Here is a 23,200-nt window from a genome sequence, read left to right on the forward strand (position 1 = left end):
TGATGGACTTTTCCATCGGCTGTGCTCATTGTCAGGAAGCCCTGTGATCTGCACCTGTTCACCACATCATATCATGGATAAGGCTACAGAGAAGCCAGGCTTCTGAGCAAATTCAGCCCCAGGAGCAAGGTCTGTGGCTCAAGGTCTAGGCTTCAGCTACCAGAACTCAGCTGGGGATCTGTCTGCAAGGCATCATCTCAAAGTGGAGGACTTGATTGCTTCTCCTGCTTTGCTTGCAGAAGTGAAGGAGAGGAAAACAATAAGAATAGTGTCAAACAGCAAAATACAGATAAAATTTGATGTTATGGAAACAAAACTCATTTTCTAAAAAAATCAGTACCCAAGTAAAGATTAGACGCAAGGACTTGGAAGACCCTACATTAAATCAACTGGCCATTAACTCTGGCACTATTACAAAGTCAATTTTATCAATATTTTGTAATGGTGAACAATACATTTTCTGCATAATTTCCCTGAGGCACAAGGTGAAAGCACAGATTCCTCCATTATCAGGTAGTCCTGCTCTCTTTAATTATCTACTATGTAAATAAATATGAAAACTGGAGAGAGAAATCTCTCTTATGTCTGAACTCTCTTATTACCCTGTGCATTGCTGCATGACACTGAACAAAAGCTATTTCTAAATGCAGATGTTTTCTGACTGTTATTTAGGACTTCAGTGACACAGAACAAATGCTATCTTGTGGTTACCTGTTTTGGCTTTTCTATCTTTGTAGACTTTCAAACAAAATTCCATGCCTTTGCAAACATACATTCAGAATGTGTATGTATTTTCAGGAGTATATATTTAACAAATTACTTGATGATGGGGCAGTTTTTGCCATTCCCTTCAACATGCTAACATCAGCATTTGGGTGAGAGCACATTAAGTCAGCTTGAGCAGTTGAGTTCTGTTAAACTAATGGTCTTTTCTAACGGTCTTTTTTTTTTTTTTTTTTTTTTTTCTCCTTGTAAGTTAGTTTTAACCTGGGATCATATCTGGCATGGTTCACAATGTAGCCCACCAGTGCTTGTATGGGTGGCATCTCTGCCTCCAGGTGATAGTGCAGAAGAACAAAAGAAAAAACTTCTTCCAGTACTGGTGTGCACCAAAGCAAAGTGTTTGTTAAATTATAATGGATGGAGACCTGGTCCTGGGCATGCTCAAGTGGGTTCGGGTGAGTGTGGGGTACAGCTGTGTTTTCTGAGCAGCTTTCCACAGAACCAGAAAGATCATCAGACTGATCTGTTTTCCTCCCTCTACCCTAGGGAAAAAAGGTGTCCAGGAAATGGCTTGCTTCGGCATGAATTTTTGGTGTGTCTTGTTTGTTTTCTGCATACATGCTAAATACAGAGGGAAACTTCTTATAAATGTTAATGAATGGGATCTTCACTGAAATGCACTGAAGATTGGCTGATATAAGTGACTGCAGGTGTGTTACGAGGATGCATGGAAATTTAAGAAATTTATCACAGCTATTAATGATCCGTGAACGAAGACAGACTCAGTGGGACAGATTCCCAATCATCACAAGCATCAGAAACAGCAACTTTCAAAACCATCTGAAAATTTCCCATTATCTGTACATAAAGTTTACTGAAGAAACATTTTTTTGTCTCTCCTGGGAATATTCCTAAAAGGTAATTCTAGTCTTATAACAGAAACAGAGGAGTTGCATTTATATTAACACCTTTAAAATTGTAGTCATGTCCCTATTTATGTCCATTCTGTCGGGATCGATTCGCCATTAGGTAACACATTTATCATACCAAATAATAAAGTGCTTTCTGACTTGAATTATGAGTACCTATTATATTAGCTTACATTCAATTAATTATGTTGTGCAAGTTCTAATTTCAAAATGAAACCCTTTATCAATGTTCAGTGGCTCACATCACCAAGAAATTAAGTGTATCAGTTATCACAGAAGAGGCATTCAGAAGGAATTAAAAGAGACTGTTGTCATTCATTCCAGTAACGTTTTAGAAAAACAAACAAACAAAATATTATATTTAGTAAAAACTTTTTGCAAAGTTCTGAGCTAGCAGGGAATCTTTAGCAGCTATTTCCCTCTGCAACATCTCTGACGCTATGCATCATTCCAGGGTTTTGCCAATGGTAAATTCTCACTAACAGACAGGGACAGTTGGTATTAAACAACCTCTGCCTGCAGAAACAGACAGCTACAGGGAGCCAGGAGAGGAGAGAAAGGTCAAGGAAGCAAACCAGTAGCTGTCACAGTGGTTGATATCATACATTTGACAAATTCAAACTCCTCTTCACTTAGTATTTCAAGCAATAATATGGCAATAGGAGCCATGAACAGGAACAGAGATTTCAAGAGTCATCTCAAGAACAGGACTCAAAAAATGCATAAAGATTGGAGAAGTAAAACAGGTTTTAAAATTTGTGATAGGAAGAGATACATTGTGTAATTGCTGGAAGATGGCTACAAATCAGGATCAAGTCGGCTCAGAGAAAACTGGAATTAAAACCTTTGTCCATAACCAAAAATAAAACTAGGTCAAATCTGTGGCAGGAACACTGTCCTGTGCTCACCCAAAATGGTAAACTCCTCACATGTTCCTTCGTAAGGATTTGATTTTTTTCTGCAACACTGCCATAATATTTATAAACACTTTCTTTATTAGGCTGCTATCTGTTTATAAGCATGGTGATTTTTGCAGCTGATTATTTAATCATACCACTTAGGCATCATAATACATTTTTTTCCAAATTTCTGATGCTGCAATAGTGCTATTTTATCATGTGGTAATGAAAGTACAGTCCAATGCTGGATTTTGAAGCCAATTTGTTATTAATAGGGGTAGGCTAAATTATATGTCACCAGGAAGAAAACAATTAATTAACAACATTTTAAACCCCTCATACTTGAGACCCTTGGTAAATAGATTGTTTTTCAAGGATTGCTACCTATGCTCAATACCACAATTAAAAATGAGCTAAAAATATGTGGGAAAAGTATCCCAGTGGTGTGACTTCATTTTTGCACAGGACATATAACAATGCATCTCTTCTCAAGGCAGTTAATGAAGCACAGCACATTCAGATAGCATTCCAAGTAACAGAGAGGCAATTTAGCATCACTGTCAGGATTCCCCTGCTGGAACTGGCTGTGAGGGAAATGACTGAAATTCTTCTTTATCTATAAAACCTATGAATTACTTTTAAAGCTGTTTATGACTTTCGGTAACCATACCAGCAATATCTACATTGCATTTGTGCAATTTTGATCTCAGCTAAAGATGTAAAATTAACCCTGTTAAAAGAATTGTCAGTGTCTCAAATGATGAGAAGATTGCTGGCCAAAACCACTTGTGTTTTATGGCCCTCTTCCATGTACCCTCTTCAAATAGCTCTCATCAGCCTCTCCCTCCATTCAGAATACAGTTAAAAACATGAAAATTAATTTTGAATTACACAGGCTTTGAGCTGGTCTTGTAATTTTTCAGTTCTTTCCAAAACTCCCATTTATGTACATCTCTGTAGCTATCTGCCAGTGTCAGCTGCAGCATGTGGGCATGGGTTATATATCTTTCAATTCATTTCCCCCACCCAGATGATCCCAAGTTAATGCAAATTGCACCATGTCGTTTCTTACAGCAATTATATGACCAAACTACACTCCAATGAAATTAATTCTGTCACCTTCATCGTGACTCATTTTGTTACATACTCTTTCCCGAGACTGGCAGGTGCTTGCTCCAGGCTGCATTTAAGTCTGTAAGATGCATTATTCACAAGTGATGTTTTACAACCAAATTAACAATTGTCAACAGCAACGAGAAAAAAAAGGACACAGCTAATAAAATAAGAGAAGAAAAATGAACCTTTGAAATTGAATTATCTGAAATAAAGACAATTATGCCAGTTTGAAAACACAGCTCTATTTCCTTGCCTTTTCTGCCTTTTACAAATATTTTAAATAACCTAGATATACAGCAGATCAAGAGGTTTTATTTGCAAAGGATTGCAACAAATGTTTGTTAATATCTGTTTTTTTGAAACATTGGGGTGTACCTGGGGTGCTCTTCCATGGCATTTTCACTTTGCTTAAGAGCCTGTCTACTGAACACCAAACTTTCAAAGCACTCACCAGCTCTCGGGGACCATATGGCTCACAGAAAGTGACAGCGCTGCCATGCATAATCACACCACACTGCTCTCCAACCTCACAGTTTCTGCATTCAGACCTGCAGGAAGAACAGAACGCGTTCAAAATGGAAATTAGAAACCTCACTTTGGAGACTGCATCAGGTTTGAAGACTGTAAAATAAGAGTGTTACAGTTTGGTGCTCAAACCGAATATAAAGGTTGAGCATTGGCACACACAATGTGCTAGAGCTGCCTCTTGAGAAAGGACCTTGTGGGTAGGTATTTGCTCTCTGCACGCTGTTGCCCCACAAAAAAAGGAGTGTCCTTGTTTATCGGCTGCAAAACATCATACCACAGAAACCCAGGCCAAGCTTTTACATATATAATCTATCCCAAAATTACAGTTCTTCCAAAATCCTTACTGCATGTTTGCTACACCAGATGCAAGCCCACCACTGCAGAATTACCATGTCTTGGGCAGGACAGCTCAAGAGAAGTGAGATTAGCTTGGGGGTACAAAACAGTGGGGATGGGTGATTTTATGATACCACCTAAGATCACAGGGAAGGAAGTAATTCAGAAATGTTCCAGATCTACAAAGCTCCTTGAAAGAAGTGCACCTGAGCCATCAGTTTCAAGGTCTGATGTCTGTGTCATCTCTTCCAGCTCTTCTGCATCACTTCTTAATAACCTTGGCTCCACCACCTTCCTGTCAGCAGTGGCAGAAACCTCATGAAAATATACAGAGTAAGCAGCTCAGGTTTGGAGAGAAAGCCATGAAGCTCCACATCACCCAGGGTCAGTCTGCCTTCAGTCCCCTATTGCCCTCATGCACCATGGATGGGGTCTGTGGGACCCAGCACAGAGCTCAGCCTTTGGGCACCTCATTGAGCTCCTCCAAACAAGAACATCACACTTCCTCCCAAGAGGAATAGGAACAGACATTGCAGAAAAATTGGAAGCCTTGACCCTCTCTGGCTGAAGGATTATCTATTCCAAAGGGCAGGCTCAAGGTGGGAACAGAGTGGGGAGATGACCTTGTGGCAGACAGGACTTGCACTCTGACATCTGCCATCCAGGCGAGGAGACCTATCTTCCTGGTGGTCCACCAGAGGAGGTGGCACCCCTTGCTCATATGCTGCAACTCTACCCTGAAAGTGGGCACCAAGTAGCTCCTACAGCCCAGCTGCTCCAACATGTTTCTTCCTGCTGCTTTCTAGTCATATTTGCCATATCCCCTATTCCTAGTAACAGAGGGAAGTGAGACTTTTCAACTTTTAGGCGAAGAAGTATGCAGAAACTCTCAGAGGGGCTGGTAACTGTTGCTGAATTTAATATGAAGGACTTTGCAGGCAGCCTGACTGAGGAGCAGAGGAAGGGTCCTCTCCCTCAGGGACTGAGGTATTGGCTCCTGGCTTGAGCCACGACAAACAGCCCCCAACAAACTGCCTCAGATAGGGCTGACCAACATTGTCTTCAGGCATCCCAAACTCACCCTTAACATCAAATGTAATGACAATTGCTCCTGGGACAATTCCATTGCAAGCAATGGTGAACTCACTCCCAACCCACTTATTTTTTTCTGATTTCTCTCTGTACTTTGATAATTGATAATTTTTAGAGTCTAAAGTGCAATGGACTTATGTAAGGGGTGTTAAGACTGTTTTTTCTTTGGCTTTTCTCACACAAAATGCCTCAGGCTTGGCCACCTTTTCTAATGTAGATTACCACCAAAATAAATGTTCCCGTATACAGAGTCCAGGTTTAGTTTAGTAGTTTGCAAAAAAAAATGCGTTTATTTTCTCTTTAATTCTCCAGATAATTTCTGGATGGAAGATTTTCACAGAATCTTAACAGAAATCAGATGGAAGAAATCCCAAGAAGATAGGGACTTGATATCAACATATATGCTCATAGGATCACAGAATCACAGAATGGTTTGGGTTGGAAGGGACATTAAAGATCACCCAGTTCCAACCCCCCTGACAGTAGCAGAGATGCCACCCACTAGACCAGGTTGTCCAAGGCCCTGTCCAACCTGGCCTTGAACACCTCCAGGGATGGGGCAGCCACAGCTTCTCTGGGCAGCCTGTGCCAATGCCTCACAACCCTCAGAGTAATTTCTTCCTTATATCTTCTTTTATCTTTATCTTATATCTTATATCTTAATTTCTTCTTTATATCTAATCTAAGTCTACCCATTTTTAGTTTAAAGCCATTACTCCAATTACTTCAATTCTCATGAGGTTCGCACAGGCCCACCTCTCAAGCCTGAATCTTAGTTGATTCCTGTACAAATTTCATTGATTTTTTCACCTCTTTTCCTAGATTGTGATGCTTGCTTGTCTTTTTGTTAATAGGTGTTGTGTTAAACCTCTGCAAGTCTATCCCACTGCAAGTAAACAGCTTGCAGTGGGATATTTCTATTCCTGAGTGTCCCAAAGCATCAGCACATCATGAGAATGGATGGGCAAATGAAATCTCTGGCTGCATTGCCAGGAACAGGCCAGTAGCATAGTCAAAGTGTAACATTGCTGGGAAGCTGGAGCAACACTTCCCCACAGGATCTGGGGAAAGGAGAATGGGCTACTGCAAACCTTGGTAGTGTTTAGAAATAACATTTAACTATTTTTTTAAAATACACATTCAACTAAATGCAGCTGTTTTCTGGTCTGCTCTCACAGCAAACTGTGCCATTGACAGTCTGCTGGGGGACCTTCCCAGAGTGGCAAAATAGGGGTAACTTTTTGCAGAAGGGGTTTACTCTGCACAGAGTACAATGCCCTGCACAATACTACCCTGCAAGTCTGAGTGCTAAGCTTTGCTGAAAGATAGATATTAGACTTTCAGGTACACAGATGTAGTGAATAATTGATTGCATTTGTTATTTTGGGTCTTTTCAGTTGGTCCTGGGTCAATTTAGTACAGGGCTGGCTTTCTTATGCCTATGTCCATTAGAGAAGTTAAAGATGAATGCCTCTTTTCCACTTATCAGATTGCTCCCTTAATCTGAAATTTGATTAAGCTTAGTTTCATTTCCAGTTCCAAAAACAAAGTTATATTTAAAAAATCCTTGAGTTTTTTTCATGCATGACTATATTATTAAAGTAATTCAGCAAATCACACTGATAGCATATACTATTTTGGATTTAAGTAGCAAAATTAAATCCTCTAATAAAGTAATGTATTTTCTATTGATTTCAATGAATTAATATTTACTTATAGAAGCTGTAGTTGGCCCATAATTTATTTTTCAATATAGCTCAAGGACAGAACCTGTGAGTGAACTAAAGTGTACTTTAGGAGAAAGCACAAAAACAGTGTTCATGGAGTATTTGTGTTGTCGTAATCTACGTTTCACTTGATCCCTAAACTCTGGTAGCTGGAGAACATGGGAACAGGAACAAGAAGAATACACAGAATTCTACAATATTCTGGTATTGTAACTGCCTGAAATCTTGACATATGCAGACAGAGACATATATGGCAGGAAAACTGCCTATCAAAACTACATAGGGAACTCTTATACCCTAATAAAAGGACAGACATAATCCAAGGGATATTTTAATTTTTTAATCATTGTATTTTGATGAATATACAGTGATTTGGTTGTTCATTTATTCCACTTCTGTAACGTGGTCTATGAAATATGGAGAAGTGTTTGGAAGTCTAGAAATGCTGTCCTTCTAACACAGCTGTTTCATCATCACTCATCTTCTCTAGGATGACTCCTCTCATCAGAAATTGGATGGCTGTTGGTAATCCTGATTCAAAGCTTTGTGCTCTCTCTGAAATGTATCACTTCTGACAATAAATTGCTCTGTAGCTTGACAGGAATGTATGAAGAGTAAGATAACAGATCTGCTGTTCCTCAGACCATTGCCATCATATTAAGTATTTAGAAATGATCCAATTTGCTCCTCTCCAGGTGCAGATGGTAAGGTTAACTTCTTTACCGTTCTTACAACCAAGACACAGTATTAATCATTCTGTCTAGGTGTTGCTTTTTATATTATCTTTCTCACCTGCCTGGTCTAAATTCTTAGCACATTAAAATAATTTCAGCTTTCTCTTCACTACTCATTTTCACTGCCACTCTTGGCGTTTGTCATATCCATCTAGATGCCTTCTCTACAGACCCGCCATCACTCTCATCCCTGGCCTAGAGAGTCCCACCTCTCTCAGCTATTGTTCTTCACTTTGCTGAAGGGGAAACATCTGCTGTTTCCTCATTGCTATTTGTCATCTCGTTTCCCTCTACAATACCTGAGTTTGTGGACATTGTATTGACTGATGTCTTTTGTGATGTCTGGACTATAAAGAAGATAAACATCTCAAACTGCCAAGAGATTTTAAAACATACATCTTTCTGAAGTTTAATCCCACAGTTTTAGTGCAATTTCAAAACCACTTTAGGACCTCTCTCTCCTGTCACAAAGCTTTCCTCTACCTCTTTGCCACTGGAAATATCACTGTACCTCTTCATTTCTCATGTGCTATGAATAAGTGATGGAGCCTGTTTCTTATTGATTGATTTTACTTTCTCAGCTTTTCTTCATGTCGCCTTTGAAGAGTATATCTTTTGTAAGTGATTGCTGTTTGAAGTGCCAATAGGCTTTGACATGAAACAAGGCATCAAGTTGGGAAGGAGAGTTTAGCCATCTACAGCTTCCATACAGAGTTTTTCTTTCTTAAATTTACTGAATCCCCTGTTGTCTTCATCCCTACTGTTAAAACTGTGTTTTATCCATGTATTAACATGTATTAATGCCAGAATCTCTACTAATATATGCATCTGCTTCATCCCCCACCTTTTTGTCCTAAGATTAAGTCATTTACCATTAAGATATATATATATCTTAAGATATATATATATATATACACGCTTTTTTTTTTCTAGATTTTTTCTTGTTTGATTGTTTTAGTTATATAGAACCATTTTTATACTCTGCCATGAGAAGTTACATGGAGGTTATGAGGCTACATGGAGGCAAAGTGATTGCAGAAACAGGTGCCCAATGAACTAGATAGTCTTCCAGATATCACCTATTGGGCCTTTACTCATCCAGCCACCACCTGGCCTTTTCTCTTGCAAGGCACAGGCCACGTGTTCCAGAAAATTTGAACAAGATGAACAAAACCTTGCTTCTCTTCTGCTACAAAGTGTTCATCAGAAGTATCAACCAGAATCTCAAAAAGCAAGTAACATTTCCAAAAATTGGAAACATGCAGTTCTGCCTTCAAAAGATTCTGATTAAGCCTTCCCTCCCCTAAAGGATTGAAAACTGAGGCTTCCCTGTGCAAGGGTTTCCTGTTTTCGTTTACATGATGCAGATTTCCTTTCCCTACAGAGAAAACCAATTACTTTCATGGTTTCTGATCTTTCTGAACTAACACACTCCTGACAGTTTTCAGCAAGTCCTATGGACCAGCAAACACCTGTGCTATTAAACTTTTATTTGAAAAATACAATAAACATTACTGTCTAATTAGTTCTGCAAGTCAGCCAGGAACTCATCATGAAAGTCAGTGATATGTTGACCACACAGTGGGATTCACTTAACTACCTTAACTTAAACACCTAATACACATTAGGCATGAAAAGAGAGGTGTTAATTTATGAATCCATGAGTCGTATTTATTTGAAGGATGGAGAAGGAAGAGATATCTTTGTACAGTATGCTGCAAACTAGTTGAGAGAAATGAGGAAATCTTTGCTTAAATAAACAGGCTTGTGTCTGTGGCTTGGTAGCTTTAAAAATAGTCACATTCTGACATTACTGCTTGTTGGAAGACAGCAATATAAAAATTAGTTGGACACACCACACAAGGAAATCTCCATGATGGTTGAGTCCCAAGAAAATGGAAGAGATGAGACACGCTCCAGTTCCTTTTTTCCCAGAACAGAAGTCCTCCCTGCTTCTTGCTTCACCTGTTGTCTCCTCTCCTGCTGCCTCCTCCTCTCCTCTTTCTTTACTACTTCAACAGTTTTTCCTGTCTTCTCTCAATCCACAAACTGTGATTTGGTCAGGAACCCATTCCCAGATGCTGTGATTATTGTGTTTACAAAGAGCTCAATCCCATCCCTTCCTTTCTCCTCCCCTCACAGCTCCAGAAACACCCGCGGCCATTCCTTCCCTCCTCCTGAGCCTCTGAAGAAACAGATGGTTACTGGGTGAGATGTGTCTTTTAATTCATTTAAAAGACCAGAAATCCATAAAAAGCAGGCAGACACTCTCAAAATCATATGTCGCCCTTGTGCAAAATAGTTATTTAATGTGGGGCCTCTCCCAGGGATGGAGTGTCACACCAGATCTGCTGGGACTCATAAAATTAGACACACACACAAGCTATAAAAGGCTTTGCTTGTGCACTCAGACTGCACATCTCTGGCCAGAGCAGCACATGCCAGAGAGCGAGCGGATCAGGAGGAGTGGGACAATACTAATCACACCCAAGCCACTGCTGCATAGGATCTGGGAAGAAAAGGCCATAGGAAAATATTAACACCTCTCTTTTCATCTTTACAAAATAATGGCTTCAGAAATTATTAGAGGGGCTTAGTCTAACTGGCCCCTGGTGACAAGGTGCCACTGGAGTGTCGGTGCAAAAGGCAGCTGCTACCACACTCCGAGCACAGCAGACCAGGGCCAGAGCAGGGCTGGGAATCCTGCTCCAGCAGCTACTGCAATTGTTTGTGATAAAGATGGGATTTTAGCAGCTGCCAGGGGAAAAACACAATTTTAGGATGGATGGCGTAAACTGTTAATAATCCCTGATTTAACTCCCACCAGACAATCAAATGAGAATGAGCTTTCTGCCACTAAGCAGCTCTTCACTGGAGGGAGAGCTACTGTAGAAATCCTTTATGCAGAAAAGCTCATGACACCTCATTATAGTTTTCTTTTATTTGTGCTGCAGTTCCATTTAGTGTTGCTGAAGATGTTAGCTTTCTGGTGTCATTACAGGGGTATCAAGGCATCTGTCACAGGTCTGCAGTGAGTTTTAGGACTTTCTCCCAGCACACAGATCTGTGCACTCACCCACCAGCCAAGGTGGGTCAAGGTTATTCCATGGGGACCACATCCAAATCTCAGGAATGAAAGGACCAGGAGACTGGGGCCTCTTTTACTCTGAAATTTCTCTACTGAGACTTCTGAAAAGCAAGGGTGAATTTAAAGATAAGAGAGCAATGGATAAATAAATTATGGAGGCTCCCAACAGACAGGCCCTCTGTGAGTTATGAGACATCTGCAGGGAAATAATGCCTCCTCTCATTTCCTTCCACTCAAGTCCATTTAACACACTGCTGTTAAAGCTATCTACCTTGGCAGCTATTCTGTAACCCATTAAGAGTCCTTGATCTATTCATTCCCATAAAAAAGAGTGTTTTTTTTTTTTGTTATTATTATTATTTTTTAAATATTATAGCATTCCAGGTCCCTAATGCATCTATCCAGAAAAAAAATCATTTAAAGAGATAATGTAAAAGGAACAAAAGGAGGAAAAATACTAGGCATATATGAAAAAGTAATTCAATAAGTATGTGCAAAAGAAAAATATCTGTAGCATTCCACAAGCTATAATCTTTTTACATAAGATGGTGAAACTGTGAAAGACATGCAAAGATGGAAAACTGTGAGACCTTAATAAAAAAGAAAGTAAAGTTAGATTTCAAAGAATATATGTACTCCTAACTAACAAATGGTATCTGCTACAAAGCTTGTTTTATCTGAAAAAAACTAAACTAACCCATTAGCTTAATCCAATTAGTTATATTTATGAAATAGGATTGGAGGGAATAAAATAAAATAAATAATAATAATAAAAAAAACAGTAACAACCTCATATAAAAAAAGTGACTCCAACCTTTAAAACCTTATGTTAAGGTCAATAAATGTGTTTATCTGGCTACAAAATGATCATTAGACATATTCACTATGTAGTATAAAATCAGTTTAGTACTACAAAAGACCTGTAACTTCTTCCTTTAATAAGTACACATATACCATACAAAATATACTCTGTCACTGTGACAGTGCACTTGAGCATGTACTGCTTAAGGAATAATAACAACCTGTCCTTGCTGTTTCAAACATAAATTGTGATAATGTAAATGACCCTGCTCAGGAATCCTGTCAAATGAGAAAAAATAGAAATTAGGAACTGCAGTACAGTACCAGAATGGTGAGAGCTTTCCCTTCCTGTGCAATACAAAAGATAAGGAAATTCTTGCCTTCCATGAACAAAATAAAAGAAAAAATAGTTAGCTTCTCCAGAAATATGTACTTCATGAACAGGTAATGAAAATATATTTGAAAAACAAATTTTAAATATCGAAATTCATCAGCTTTTCCATGAAAAGCTTTGATTTGAAGAAATCAACAAAAATTAAATTATAATAAAACACAAAAATATTCAGTAAGTTCAACTCTACTCCTTCTTTCTATTTTTTTGATTAATTCAAAATTTGAAGGCAATATGAATTTGCCACTCATTTCAATGGGGTTAGAATTTCTTGCTCAATCATTAATAATGAATAGCAATATATGTGGGTTCTTATGGAGCAAAGACATAAATAAGGTTAAATCAACGTGAGCTGAGATATCAAGGAATTCATGTAATACAGATATGTCACTGTAGTAAACAAAATGTTTTAATTTGCTAAGATGTACATAGAGGGAAGTAGAAGTCTGAAACTCACCACATGTTAGGATTCAGTTCTTGCTGATGGTAAGAGTCAAAGTCATCTCGTAGGATAATGCTGTCACTGTGCATTTCAGCTAAAATAAAAGAAAGTTCTATATGAAAGATCCAGTTTAATCACCAGGTGTGTTTTCCAGTTCTGACAAAGTATTGTCTTTCCTAGAGCCAATGTAGTACAATGTAAATGAGGAAGTAATATTTAAAGATTATTAGTTACAAAAGCAGGCTTTTTTTTTATTATTTTATTTTTTTTCCTTACTCTGGACCATAGTACCACATAAAATTAAGAAGTCTCCCAGTCTATTACCAAAGTGTGATGGCCATGAAAAGATGCAGTCATCCAATATATACTGATGGCAGTAAAGATCAATTCATTTAAAGTATCTAAGATGTGAATTATATTACGCAAATATTTCCAGCCATTGGACTGCACACTTTAGACTCCAACTTTCACCCCAGATTTGCTACGGTGGTTTTGATCATTTATGTATAATGACCAAAAATTACAACCCCCAAAACTTGGGCACCCGTATTTCTATTAAACAGACCCTTTTCTACAAATACTTCCCTCAAATTAATGAAGTGACAGTCACCTGTTATTCAAACTGAGCAGGGATGCCAGAATCTTGCCCACATTAACCAAATTGCAACTCAATAGTTGGTGAGCACAGGCTGGAGCTCTGCAATGTGCTCCATGACCTGCTTGGGGAGCAGGACAGGAGCTCTCCTGGGTGCACCTTGGAAGTGCATGGGGACGAATCCCTCCCAGTGACCCTGAGTTGGTGTGACACACCAGGGGTTATGTGTCCTTATGAAAATGGATGCCGTAATGCACAGCTAGGAAGAAAGGAGCTGTGGTGTGATATACTCACACTGCAAGGGCTCAAAGGCGATAAATAAACAGCAATAAAAATCACAATGAAAAAAACAACTAATCAGAGTTAGACATAATTCAATTCATTTTATATGAGTCTCATTTTTATTTGAATTCCCCAGAGCTCATTTAATATGACCTTACAGATTGTTTATTATAATAAAGTTAATATTTCTGAGTTTTAGTAATAAGAATGACAAATCACCTACCTAGGTGAGGATGTAATGGAGCTTCCGTTGGAGCTGTGGAGAACAAAGACACACAAAGCATGAATATCTGCTGTGATCAGGGCTTAATCGCAGCATTAAAGATCAGTTCAGCATAAAACAAATTGTAACAGTACGTGCTCTGCTAAGTCAACTCTTAGACATTTTAATTATGAAAAATGTGGCACGCATTAAAAGTTATAAAATATCGTAGCAAATAAAAATAAAATAAATATTCTCTAATTAAAATAAGCATCAATAATAAATGATGGACTATGAGATATTATCAGAAATAGCTCAGATTAAGATTCAGTAATTTAATGATTGACTATAATAGTTGAAATTATGTTCAGAAAAAGAAGCAAAGCCTAGGAGATGCAAAAATGCCACATTTTGACCACTTACACTGCTCTGGACCATATTTTTGGCATATTTTTAGGAGGAAAAATCCTATTATTCCTAGGGCAACAAGTATGGGATTGACTCAGCCTATCACCAAATCAAACACTTATTTTTATATGCATTTTTGCATACATTGCTGAATTGTTTCCCCAGTAGGCCTGTTCTTCCAAGAAATAATAAAATATCTTAAAGACACACTATACATGGTGTGTGTATGTGAAATGGCTAAATTTTATTGAGTAGTCATTTTCTAACACTTTGCAACAGGATTCTTGGTGTAAAATTACACAAATAAAAACAGAATATATGTATATTTGTAGATGTATGCACAAAGAATTGGGAGAATGTAGAACACGTCTACAGAGCATGTTAGATACTCCATGGTAGCTACTACATTCGTAGGCTTGCCTGATCTTAAATATCAAGTATGTTACTTCTTTTCAGAGGCAGAAATGGTGCATATAAACAAGCTCCCAGGGAGCTATCTTGTTTTCCTCTCAGTACCTTGTCCAAGTATCTGTATTTCTATCTGAATTTTATAATTTGGTAAAAAGAACACAAATAGAAGAAAAAAGATGATTCTGTGTTTCTTGTTGTACACTGGCTTAAATTGTATCATGTTCCCAATTTCTTCAGTATATTACAAAAAATTACTGAAGTACCACAATTTCTGTCATAACATCTGAAAAAATATAGATTTAAAACAAACAAAGAATCAAACAAAAAACCATAAACATGAATGCTGCAATCTGTAGAGCCCTCACACGCAGTCATTTGAATAGTAAGTAAAACACAAATATTATTTTTCTCTTCCTGTTTTTCCTTAACCACTTGGTTTGCTTGGGGGTGTGACATTTTTTAATGGATTTGCAACATTTCACGAGGAAGCTGGTGGTTACAGAAGAGAGAGCAAGAAACAAGGGATGTGTCTGCAGACCAGGAAAGAACGGTGAGCAGTCTGGATTTAGTTCAGTCAGAAGGCATTGATTCAGTCTGGGAGACTACAGTCTTTTACTCCATCCAGTAACATAAACAGACAATGCTGAAGACAACAACATGACCACTGAAAGCAGCAATCTGCAGCAAAGAGCAAATGCATTCTTAAGAGTCTGACATTGAAAAGAAGTTACAGATATACAGAAATATAAAATCTTTTTTTTTTTTTTTTTTTTTTTTTTTCTTGTGTGTCTAACTTAGGATGCGGAGAAATGGCCTCAAGTTGCACCAGGGGAGATTTAGATAAGGTTAGGCGTTGGACCGGGCTGCCCAGGGAAGTGTTAGAGACAGCATCCCTGGAGGTATTTAGGAGGTATTTAGGGATGTCCACATGTGGACACGGCACTTAAGGACATGGTTTAGTGGTGGACTTGTAGTGTTAGGTGATGGTTGTCCTTGATGATATTATGGGTCTTTTTCAACCTCTATGATTCTATGATCCTAACTTACTGTATTTTTATGGAAGAAAGTTATCTATGTAAAGATTTGACCAGCAGCTATCTTGTCTTCCCCAGAAGAAATGACAGTAAGAACTCTAGCAATGGCCAAAACCTCTCATCAAGACTTTACACAAGCTGGAGCAACTGGACTCCAGCTGCAAGCTAGGGTTTGGCACTGCCTCCAGGCTAATGCTGGTGGGTACTGCACAGGAAAAGACAGCATATGTCCCTTGCAGTCCCAGACACTCTTCTTCATGGAGGCATGTATACATTTCTCTAGAAGACTTTTTAAAACTCTTTACACAGAAGAAATGAATTAAGCTGGATTAACTGAATTGCTTCCCAGGTAGAGCAATGCAGCTGCTCTGGATTTTGCCTGCAGAAAAAGAAGTACATTATGGTGTGGGATTTGAAATACTCTTTATGTTTCAAGTGGCTAAGATTAAAATAAGACCTCTGTCTCTGATGCTCTGTATTACCCTTTTTCATTAGTCCTGGCTCATCACTAGGGGCAATCTGCGAAGACATAGCTGAGAGCCGCTCTGCTGGTGCTCTTCTGTGAGGAGGATGGTCATGTCAGGCCAGGTCATGGACAGACTCATCAGCTGGCCAAGCAAATTTCATTAACCTTAAAGAGCAACTCAATTGAAAGAGACCTTCCTCTCCAATGAGAGCACTTCAGTCCTCAAAATGGAAATGAAAGGCTCTAACTTCTCATTCATCTCAGGTCACTCAACATTGCTCTTTGGAAGAGATTTTCTGTGGAAGGTGTTCCAGCCTCAGATACATGCTATTGCTGATGGTACTTTCTGAGGTTATGCAAAATGACAGCATTCAGTTAAAAGGAGCAGGTATAGCACAAACTTGCAATCTTTAAATATTCAAATTCCTTTGCGTTCAGCATTTTTTTTTGTTTTTCTTTTCTTTTCTTTTCTTTTTTTTTTTTTTTTTTTTTTTTTTTTTTTTTTTTTTTTTTTTTTTTTTTGTATAACTAGTCATTTATAAGATTAAAGAATAAAAAAATTGGATTCTTCCTAAAAGAGCTCTTCAATTATATGCAAAACTTATATAAATCTATATTACTGCAAAACAAAACTACTTACCAATAGGCTGAAATGAAAGAAATTGTGCAAATACATAATAGTACTACTAATTGCTCATTTAAAAAAATAAAGGTGGAGTTAAGCAAACAGTGTTGGACAAAAGGTTGTTCTTACAAATAAAGTTTTTCTGTTTCTCTGTTTTTCTTTGTTTCCCCAAACTCTACGGTATCAGAGAAGCCCAAGAATTTTCACCTCCATCTAATTTGTAATTTAAATTCCAGAGCTGAACATGACAAAATATTGTGAAGGTACTACTTAATGAGTGATGAATCTAGACTTTAATCTCACGAGGAATAATTTCTCTATTACATTTTATATTGCAATACAGCAGCATGTAGGTCTTCAAGTATTGTAGCTAAGGTCCCCAAAATATTGTAAGTGTAGAACATCACAAAAAAAAAAAATATATATATATATATATATATATATTCAGGTGTGCCTCTTTTTATCAATTCATAGACCTACTTATTTTAAAACAGTGTAAATTGTACAGTGGGCCATACACCATGGTTAAAGTCAAACGGAGTTTACTTGCATAAAATGAAAAATCTAAAAAATATATGGTGCAGTTTAACTATACAATGAAAAGACCTAAACTACTTCCAATTTAAAAAACTTACAGTACTTCAGACTGAGAGGAGAAAAAGGCTATCTTAAAATGCATTTTAAATCATGATTCACTTTCTAAGATGCTTACACATGGTCGGGTGGTTTAAAATCTACAAACAGTATTTGTATGGCTCAGAAATGCATATTAGCTTGAATGAGAATCTTGTTCCACGTAATTTTTTTTTTTATTTTTTTATTTTTTGACTAGCACCACGGGTATGTAGAGAGCTTTACAAGAGGTGATTTGTACTAGGCAAAGAATGGAAATTGAGCTCAACAGAGCTCACAACCTAAGAAGCATGAGCAAATACAATACAAGAAAATGTAAGGAAATGTAGGATGCTTGCCTTGCAAGGCGAGGCAATCCTTTTTGGTAAGGAAAAGCACAGAAGAGAGCATATAATACAAAGTGATTCAGAGAGAAAAGGCCACAAACTGGAAGCGTGAGAAAGTTGAAGAAAGTAATAGGGAATTCGAAAGTCAATGGGGTCATTGTGGGGCTCTGTGTCTATGGGATAAGGGAGAATGAAGGAATCTTTTGGAGTAAAAGGTTAAGATTTTCTGTGGATGAAGTAAGGCTAATGAAAGGTTATTAACAATTAAAATAATAGAAAACTGTGTCTTGTTTTGGTTAAACTAGAGGGGAGGGAAATAGAAGTAGCAATGGAATGCCAGCTCATGCTAGAGGAGCTGGGATATGAGATGGGAAACAAGATTTGGTGATGGGTCTGATGTCCATGGAAATATAAGAACTAAAATCATTAAACATAGTAATAGCTAAAAGCTTAACAATAATAGCTAATAATAGCTAATAATAGCTAATAATAGCTAATAATAGCTAATAATAGCTAATAATAGCTAATAGCTTTAAGCAAAACAAGTGTTCAACCAGAAAAAAAAAAAAAAAGAACATAAAGCAAATTAAACATATGTTCCAGCTATGTCAGTTTATATTATTTACACTCATATTCCCTATTTGTAAAACTCACTGCAAAGAGACTTTTTTTTTTTTTTCTTTAGAACTCTGAGCATATTTTTTAAAAATATAAAGCAAAAGAAAATTACGGAAACACAAATGCTCCCAGCCAAACACCAAACTCCAAGTTCAACAGCCAGCAGCCATTAGTCATCACTCAGCAATTCATTGCAAATGAGATGTGCAGAGAGGTATATTATATTTTGCAGATTATGAAAAAGTCTAATCTCCTCATTTTCAGCCAGATGAAGAGGAAAAAGAAAAATAATGGTTTTATTTAGACCCCTGTCAATACTTGCTCTCCACTGGTAAACAAAGTTGCTATTGAAAGATAGATGCTGAACATCCCCCTAGAGAGAGCCAGTGCGTTGCCTGAGGGCTGCATTATTCTCACTGACACGTAAGCCAATACATCAGCTCTAAACTTGAGTCTTCTGTAAAATACTACTCTGGTCAAGCCTGAGAGCCTTCAATCTGTTTTGTGTTTGTTTTTCAAAGTGTTCCTTAATCCATATTTACAAGGTACAAAACATTCCTAAAAGGTCTTCCACAAACACTCAGGCAGAAGCTATCAAATCAAAGGGAACCTGGGCCAGTTCTCAAGATTTACATTAACATGGAGACTTCTGTCAGAGAAGGGAGGGGTTTCTTAAGAAAGGAATGCCAATCCTATAATCTGTGGTGTTGAATATGAGATCATATGAAATTTTGGGTATTTTGCTGAAAGGAATGATTCTGCAGTAGGAGGGAACGACAACGTCCTTTATCTTTTCCATCTTTTAAGTTTAATGGTTCTGATTCTCAGGCAGTCAGAACTAAATGACACACTCACAAATCTCCCAGCTGGTCCTTTTGCCAAAGCACTGCATTACCAGCACAAAGTTACAGAGCATATCAGTTGCAGGCTCTCCTTAACCCTCCAACAGCACTTGGTGCGGTGAAGTTGGGCTGGTGGTGTGATGTGTGTGCTGGCTCCAAACCTGCACCATGAGCTCTTTCTCCCCATGACATCTCTGCTCTCATACAGACCTGAACCACCTTCAGTTCCGCAGTGCAGTGCAGCCAGGTCTGATGTTTTGCCAACTCCATTTTAATTATGCTAGTGTTTATTAACGTAAGATTTTTGTCCTACTCCAGCCAAGAATAAATATGAATTAATCTGTACAGTAGTATGTTTACCTTATTTTAAAATTTTCCTAATAGATGAACAAGTTATATATATTATTAATTAAATACATTGTTAATAGTAATACTATCATCAGTCATTAACATCCTTATTTTTCCTTACCAATATTTATGACACATCTATCTTTTCTGTCTTGACTTATAAACTCTTTGTTTTCTTGCCTTATTTGCTGGACTTTTTTTTTTTTTTTTTTTTGTAGGATAATTTTTATGTTTCCTTCCTTTTTACGATCCAATAACATTCTTATAAACTTTAAAGCTCACATCAGTTCTCAAAGCTCTCTCTAGCTTCTTAAAATATTTATTATACGCTGAACACACAGCTTTTCAAGCAATTGTTTTACTTTCCTTGGTGTCTTTCTCTGTGGCATCATTCTTTATTCTATTCACATTATACATAGGGCTGCTGGTTTTGCATTGCCATTCCTTAACACTGCTCTTCATCATCCTATAATTGTCTTCAAAATAAGGCCTACACTTTACTTTGCTGCACAAACCCCATTAACTCTATCAGGATTTACTAATGCACGTCCAAGGGCAGACAGCCCCAACAATCATGATTTCTGAGATTCCTTGCTGCTTTCATGCCTTCATGTATATCCTTTGTACTAGTTATTATGAAGGTTGATATCATACCCAGTGAATACTTATTAAAAAATGTCTTGTAATAAATCTAATAAGTAGCCCTTTGGTTTTATGCTTTTTATTTAATATGTCACATTATTCACTTCAGCCTTTCAGTCAAGTAATATTTAGGGCCAGAAAGACACCTTAAAACCCCACTTTGGTCAATCTACCTTGCTGTTTTACATATTTATCTTTTCCTCTAAATAAACACACTAATTCTATCTGAAATAATCTTTTTTTTTTTTTTTTTTTTTTTTTTTTTTTTTTTCATTTACAGCATTGCTGAAACTATGATTGTCTTCATGGAATGGAAGAAGTGAGGTTTGCTTCAAAGAAAAATCCTTTTCTTTGAAAAGGAAAATTAATGCTAATAGCCTAAGAGCTATAATAGTACACACTGGTTAGGAGAACCAATGCAATGCACACTGTCTGCTTAAGAAGTAAGAACAAAAGGGTAGAGGAAAGCCTGGTGCTAGACCTGACTGGAGGAAAGGTAATAGGCAATGAGGTATTTGACCAGCTACATCAGGAGTACTGTGACTGAGCAAGGAAACTAAGGGGAGAGGGGTCTTGGTGAGGATAAGAATCTGGAGAAGAGCCACAAGAAGCTCTGAGAAGCTTTCACATTGGTATTTCAGGGAAATCTTATAACTCATCCAAAGATGCCACTCAGCGTATCAAACCTGATGTTTACGGAGTTACCAGCATGGTATCAAACATTCTGAGGAAAACAAAGACATTAAATCTCTGGGGTGACTGTGTACATAGTAAAGGAAATCATAAAGGGAAACACAGAAGTTGATGAGGATGCTATGACAAGTTGGGGAAGCTGGAAGCCTTTTGAGGTACATGGTGCAGGACATAGCTATCAGTGGCTGGGTGGGAGGAGGAGGCAAAGGCACTGCTACAGCTGAGCACAGGGATGGCACATCTCACCATCTCCTATTCTCTGAGCACAAACAACACACAAATCCCATTTTCCTCTGGTCCCGTGGAGTCCCTCTGTTCTCCAGGACTGCATGCAGTACCATCAGGAATTATTGTTCTAATCTAATCTAAATATTGCCAAAATGCTGATTTGAGGTTGGGTTATGCTCCAAAATTAAAGAAATGTGAAACAAAACAGGGTGAAAGAATTACAATACCTGCTGCCAGCTCTCCTAACAAAGACTCCTGGTCTAGCATGTCAGAAAGCAGAGACTGCCAAAGCCTGTATGAATGGATTTCTGCTCACTAGTCACTGCTTACCAAGGTGTTTTCTTCTAGCAGGGAGGAATCTTGTTGCTTTGCCCATATTCTCCTTGACCATGCTGCCAGCTCTGATGCTGATGGTCATATGTTTCCTTTAAACTTGTTTGCCCATAGCTTTCATCATGCAGATCACTGCCAGCTCTCTGTCTCCCTCTCCCTCTTATATCAATACATGTTTTACTTTTTCATCCCTTCCTTACCTGTTCTGGGCACTACAGGCTCTGCCTTTGGCAGTGATTTCATTATACAGCAGTCATGGAGAATTTTACCTCCTTATGAGGCTTTTTACCATTTTATGCTGATGACTCTGAATACTGATTTTTTCACTCTTGTCTACCCAGCCCATTTAAGATATCATCACCATTCTCTTTAATACATCCCAAATGGCATTCCTGCCCATACTTTTGATCCCAAATCTCTTTATACCAGTCACCAAAACACCACACCTGCATTCTAGGGGTAAAATTTATCTCCCATTCTAAATGCTAAAGATATCTTTGTTATTTCTCTACATTTTTCCTTCTACACAGTAGAACACTGTTATGTTCTGGGCCCAGTCACCTTCCATCCAGATGATTATCACACATCCATCTGACTGCCAGCACAAGTTTTACACTTTTCTAATTCATTCAAAATATACCTAATTCTAACCTCCAAGATTATTAGGTTTTATCTGTAGTCACCTCTCTGAATTCCCCTACCTACTTCCTATTGATATATTAAGATAGTGAAAATCTACATACTGAAGCTGAAAACTGAAATATTTTACCCTTAATATCACAGAGGTACTACTCATACCTTACCCTACACCTCAATAAATGTTCCTGACATAATTTCAGCAACAAAGATATTGCACAGATATTCCCAAGCTCATAGCAAAAACACACCTTAGTGCCCAAAAGGGTATTTTGAGGGTTTTTATTGTTTATTTGTATGACAGCATGTTTCTAATCTTGAAATATTTATTTTAGCCTGATTTGACCCATGCTTCAGTCTCTTTTCACATGGAAATATCACTGGAATTTTGCAGGAAAAAAAAAAAAAAAGGATCAGCAGAGAGATTCCTTTCTCTCCTGTACCAGACATGATGGATACCTTCCCTACTTCCCACTGCTTTAATGAAGCAGGTTCAAAGCAGTGTGCTGTTTGTAGAAAAGAGCTCACAACAGGACATTTATTTTTAGGTTATTCATCAAAAGAATATATGTGATAAGCTGTGCAAACAATTAGATTTTTAGTCAGTGTAAGTCAAACATTTTGTTTAGCTATAAAAATGATCAAAAGTTGCAGGTGAAGGGCAAAAATTTAGTGCTCTACTTTCACAAAATGAGAAAGTGTGTTCCTCACAAAGCTACACATGAGCTGGATGGTAAATGAAGTTTTGCTGTAGGCATGTTGCATTTTTCGTTTATAGTCAACACAAATGATAGTTAAAACTCAGCTTGTGGTGTTGACAAACACACAAACAAACAAAACAAATATAAGGCAATAAGATGTACTTCAATTTTTGGATATTCCCCAGTGCTTAGCAGGGAGGACATCACTCTAGGTTTGCCAGATCACTGATGGGAGATGTGAAGCCAAAGAAAGAATCCGTTTTGAGAATATAAAGAAGGTCCTGATGGAAAGTTTTCTAAAAATTTACTTTCATTATGAGTAGTACTGAAATGCAAGAACAATGAAAAATCACATTTACCAGGTATTTTTA

General features: G+C 37.7%; 1 protein-coding gene across 3 annotated transcripts in view; it reads right to left on the reverse strand.

The window, feature by feature from the left end:
- RELN (reelin) overlaps nt 1-23,200 on the reverse strand; it is a 285,330-nt gene that overhangs the window by 151,002 nt on the left and 111,128 nt on the right. For all 3 annotated transcript variants that reach the window (XM_035347207.1, XM_035347218.1, XM_035347199.1), the window contains exons 5-7: nt 13,907-13,939; nt 12,822-12,900; nt 4,119-4,215 (exon numbers count right to left, since the gene is read on the reverse strand). In XM_035347207.1, coding sequence (XP_035203098.1) covers nt 4,119-4,215; nt 12,822-12,900; nt 13,907-13,939 — 209 coding nt within the window. The remainder of the gene's footprint in view (nt 1-4,118; nt 4,216-12,821; nt 12,901-13,906; nt 13,940-23,200) is intronic.

The sequence above is a fragment of the Oxyura jamaicensis genome, chromosome 1, assembly GCF_011077185.1.
Source record: "Oxyura jamaicensis isolate SHBP4307 breed ruddy duck chromosome 1, BPBGC_Ojam_1.0, whole genome shotgun sequence".
Taxonomy (NCBI): domain Eukaryota; kingdom Metazoa; phylum Chordata; class Aves; order Anseriformes; family Anatidae; genus Oxyura; species Oxyura jamaicensis.